This window comes from Nansenia antarctica (genome assembly GCF_963989245.1).
Source record: "Nansenia antarctica genome assembly, chromosome: 4".
Classification (NCBI taxonomy): domain Eukaryota; kingdom Metazoa; phylum Chordata; class Actinopteri; order Argentiniformes; family Microstomatidae; genus Nansenia; species Nansenia antarctica.
In genome coordinates this window covers 64529711-64534455 of record NC_137689.1, presented here as the reverse complement: position 1 = coordinate 64534455, position 4745 = coordinate 64529711, and the positions used below count along the sequence as shown (strand labels likewise).

Genomic DNA, 4745 nt, shown 5'->3' with positions numbered 1-4745 from the left:
CTGTGTGTCTATGACATCAACCTCTAGTGTTTTTATTTATGACATCAGCCTCTAGTGTTTTTATTTATGACATCAGCATCTAGTGTTTTTATTTATGACATCAGCCTCTAGTGTTTTTATTTATGACATCAGCATCTAGTGTTTTTATCTATGACATCAGCCTCTAGTGTTTTTATCTATGACATCAGCCTCTAGTGTTTTTATCTCTGTGTGTCTATGACAGCAGCCTCTAGTGTTTTTATTTATGACATCAGCCTCTAGTGTTTTTATCTATGACATCAGCCTCTAGTGTTTTTATCTATGACATCAGCCTCTAGTGTTTTTATCTCTGTGTGTCTATGACATCAGCCTCTAGTGTTTTTATTTATGACATCAGCCTCTAGTGTTTTTATTTATGACATCAGCATCTAGTGTTTTTATTTATGACATCAGCCTCTAGTGTTTTTATTTATGACATCAGCATCTAGTGTTTTTATCTATGACATCAGCCTCTAGTGTTTTTATCTATGACATCAGCCTCTAGTGTTTTTATCTCTGTGTGTCTATGACAGCAGCCTCTAGTGTTTTTATCTATGACATCAGCCTCTAGTGTTTTTATCTCTGTGTGTCTATGACAGCAGCCTCTAGTGTTTTTATCTATGACATCAGCCTCTAGTGTTTTTATCTCTGTGTGTCTATGACATCAGCCTCTAGTGTTTTTATCTATGACATCAGCCTCTAGTGTTTTTATCTCTGTGTGTCTATGACAGCAGCCTCTAGTGTTTTTATCTATGACATCAGCCTCTAGTGTTTTTATCTCTGTGTGTCTATGACAGCAGCCTCTAGTGTTTTTATTTATGACATCAGCCTCTAGTGTTTTTATCTATGACATCAGCCTCTAGTGTTTTTATCTATGACATCAGCCTCTAGTGTTTATATCTCTGTGTTTATGACATCAGCCTCTCTAGTGTTTTTATCTCTGTGTGTCTATGACAGCAGCCTCTCTAGTGTTTTTATCTCTATGAAAGCTCCTCTTGTTAGGAGGATGTTAGACATGCTGAAGCAGAGCTGCTATATAGAGTTCATCATGATTCATATGCTGTATATATAGACCTTATGCCTATCTGACTCTCTCTCTCCCTCTCTCCTTCCCCCTCCATCTCCCTCTCTATCTCTCCCTCTCTCCTTCCCCCTCCATCTCCCTCTCTATCTCTCCCTCTCTCCTTCCCCCTCCATCTCCCTCTCTATCTCTCCCTCTCTCCTTCCCCCTCCATCTCCCTCTCTATCTCTCCCTCTCTCCTTCCCCCTCCATCTCCCTCTCTATCTCTCCCTCTCTCCTTCCCCCCCCCATCTCCCTCTCTCTCTCTCCTTCCCCCTCCATCTCCCTCTCTCTCTCTCCTTCCCCCCCCACCTCCCTCTCTCTCTCTATCTCTCCCTCTCTCCTTCCCCCTCCATCTCCCTCTCTCTCTCTCTCTCTCCTTCCCCCTCCCTCTCTCTCTCCCTCTCTCCTTCCCCCCCCATCTCCCTCTCTCTCTCTCTCTTCTCCAGATCCACTTCATCTACTTGGCCAAGAGTGCTAAGTGGACCCTGGGGGGCCTGGCCTCCCTGTTCACAGTCATGCTGCTGCTGGTGTCCTGTGGCCTGTTCTTCCCCTACAGTGCAGACCCCGCCAGCCCACGACCCAAACGGATCTTCGTCCAGGTCAGAACGCACGCACGCACGCACGCACGCACTTGCATAGACCCTCCTGTCCAGGAGATCGGAGTGGCCCCAGAGACCTACTAAATACCACAAACACTCACGTCTGAGTTATGTGATTGTGCTTGTTTTGCTGCTTTGATGGTAGTTCCTCTGACAGTTGTTGACCATTGTGTGTGTGTGTGTGTGTGTGTGTGTGTGTGTGTGTGTGTCTCAGCACACCACACGGACGTTCCACGGTCTAGACGGCCAGGTGGAGAGCAAGGACTCAGGCCTGTGGATCAACAGTTTTGACTACACGGGCATCCAGTATATCACACCTCACATGCCCGAGATCAACAACACCATCCGCACCAAGTGTCGGGAGGACCGGCCCTTCTGTGGTTTCCCCTGGTTCCTGCCTGTCAAGTTCCTGGTCAAGTGAGTCCCCTAACCCCACAGCTAACACACCATGCCTGGGGTGGAGGCCTCTGTCCACCAAGCTAACGGGTTGGAGGTGGTGCAGTAGCTATGTAGGGAAATGTCTGTTTTGACTGCTTTTACTAATGCTGTCTCAAGATATTTATTTATTTTAATAATGAATATTAACAGGGAGTGAAGGGAATTTTTCAAACAAGTCCTGCACTACAAATGATACAAATACATGAGATACAAACAAGAAAACAAACAACAATAACAACAACAAAACCAACATAAGATACAATTTCATACAAAACATGAACAGTGCTCTGTAACCAGGTCCCCTAAGAGTGACCTAAAATGCCAAAGTGGTACTAGGGAGTTTCAGTATTCAGTTATATCATGTTTGTATGATACAGAGGTGTTCATTGGCTTGTTTCTTTAGGAAGAACTGGTACCTTCCCGCACCTGAGGTGTTTCCTCAGTCTCCTGCAGAATTCAGGCTCATTTCTAAAGAGGAGACCAACTGGGGCACGATTAGGATGGCTTTTGAGGTCAAAGGTGAGATGGCTGTCATTTGACACGGATGAGATGAGCTCCTGGTAATATCACCTGGTAGATCCTCAACATGTTCCTGCTGTAGATCCATCACCCCTAACCCGGTACATCCACGCTAAATGCTGTGTGTGTGTGTGTGTGTGTGTGTGTGTGTGTGTGTGTGTGTGTGTGCGTGTGCGTGTGCGTGTGCGTGTGCGTGTGCGTGTGTGTGTGTGCGCGTGTGTGTGCGTGCGCATGTGCACATGCTTTCCCTCCAGGTCCTCCCAGCCACATGTCCCTCTACCTCATGCCCCACCGCGGGGCCTCTCTCTCCAGCTGGTCGTTTGGGGATGGAACCCCCCAGTTTGACCTGAGTGGAGAGTACTTCATATTCTACTCTCACGGCCTGGACGCCCCAAGCTGGAAGTTCTGGTTTGAAATCCAGGTACAGCGCTGCCTGCTATACAAGGCTGCATACGTGTGCCTTGTGTCCTGGCTTGTTTGTCCTTCGTTGGAATGACATGCCTCTTTTTAAAGTGTGCATAAATGTGTGTGATTAAATGTCAAGTCAGGAACTCTAACTACAGAATGCAAGACTGGCATTCTAACATACATGTGTGTGTTTCTCTGTCTCTGCCAGCCACCCAGGGAGGCAGACTCGTCAGGCCCAGAGGGGATGATCTCAGTAGCCATCTCTTCCCACTACTTCTTTGGTGAGGACCAGAAGACGAGACAGCTGGAGGACCTGCTGCAGAGGTTCCCTGAGTGGGCCTTCCCCTCCTCCTGGGTCAGCACCTACCACATGTACAGATACTGACATGAACCAGGACACCGGGCCCACTTCCCCCTCCTCCATACACACACACACACACACACACACACACACGCACACGCACACACACACACACACACGCACACGCACACACACACACACACACACACACACACACACACACAGAGCTCACTGGCCCATTCGAGAGACCCCATCATCACTGTGTCAATAGGCTAGTAGCTAACAAGGGAGCCACTTACAGCCAAGCCAGAACCAACCTTATTTCTGTAGGACGAACTCACTGACAAGACTCACTGGAACCCAGTACCTTTTATTTATTTTTATTTTTTTTATTTTTTTTAAATGTTTTATTTTTTTTTGGGGGGGGGGGTAGGGGGGGCGGTGGGGGTATATTTTTAATACAGTACACAGTTTTTCTTTTTGTCTTTCTCTCTCCACTCTCAGTCTTCCTCTTATTCATTCTCTCTCTGCCTAACTGTTTCGTACGTATGGCCTTGCATGTCTACCTCCCTTCACCTGGGTCAATAAGGATGAAGTCAGGAGCATTAGCGTTACTGTTTGTGTGTGTGGAGTTGACAGGCTACAGAGGGTTAATGCCTCAGACATAGGTAATATCACACACCCCTCTGGCCTTATCATCAAGGCCAGACTTTGTACTGTAAAGGCCAGTCGTCTGAGTCTGAAGAGGAAGTCTGAAGTGCTTCGAGATGCAGTGAAAGCCTTCTGTGTGTGATTTATTGACAGGGCTTGTTTCAGAAGTACAAGGATCTTTTTTTTCCTGTCTTCTGGATATCCTCAAGAGAGATGGGATCGACAGGAATGTCAACAAAAAAAGAAAAAGAGAAAAAAGAAATGCAACTCATAATGTTCTCCATGGAGTTATTTGGAGTTACCGTTTAGGTTATAGTTTATAGTTATAAGTCATAGATTTAAATCTTCGCGTTTTTAGCTGTCAGGTTTCTGCTCATTAATAGCCAATAGAGTTTCTGAGCAATTTAGTCTCAATCATGAAACTAATGGTGCTTCTTGCATTTTTCTAAAACGTTGAACCACAGTGCTCTACACAGCTGCAAAGTGGTCAGTCATTTTAATGTTTTCAACATTTTGAACATAAAGCCACCAACTCCCACTGTCTCTCTCGTCCTCGCCTGGTACTTACTGAGAACAGTAGAACAGTCTAATGGGTTTGGGTGACCCTAATTCACCAGGATGTGGTTTCCTTCACCCATCATGTGCATGGTTTATATTGACGTCATGGTCTATTTAGATAATGAAACAGGTTACCCCATTTGTTTACTGTTGTGAGAGAGCGGTTTGGATAGATCTGGTTTGGGTGGGT

At 45.9% G+C, this 4745-nt stretch overlaps 1 protein-coding gene across 1 annotated transcript in view; it reads left to right on the top strand.

Annotated features, from left to right (window-relative positions):
• ermp1 (endoplasmic reticulum metallopeptidase 1) overlaps positions 1-3700 on the top strand; it is a 20912-nt gene extending 17212 nt beyond the window's left edge. The window contains exons 11-15 of the mRNA XM_080527882.1: positions 1528-1680; positions 1895-2097; positions 2522-2637; positions 2892-3058; positions 3254-3700. Of these exons, the coding sequence (XP_080384008.1) occupies positions 1528-1680; positions 1895-2097; positions 2522-2637; positions 2892-3058; positions 3254-3430 (816 nt within the window). The 3' untranslated portion in view covers positions 3431-3700. The remainder of the gene's footprint in view (positions 1-1527; positions 1681-1894; positions 2098-2521; positions 2638-2891; positions 3059-3253) is intronic.
• The last annotated feature ends 1045 nt before the right edge of the window (positions 3701-4745 follow it).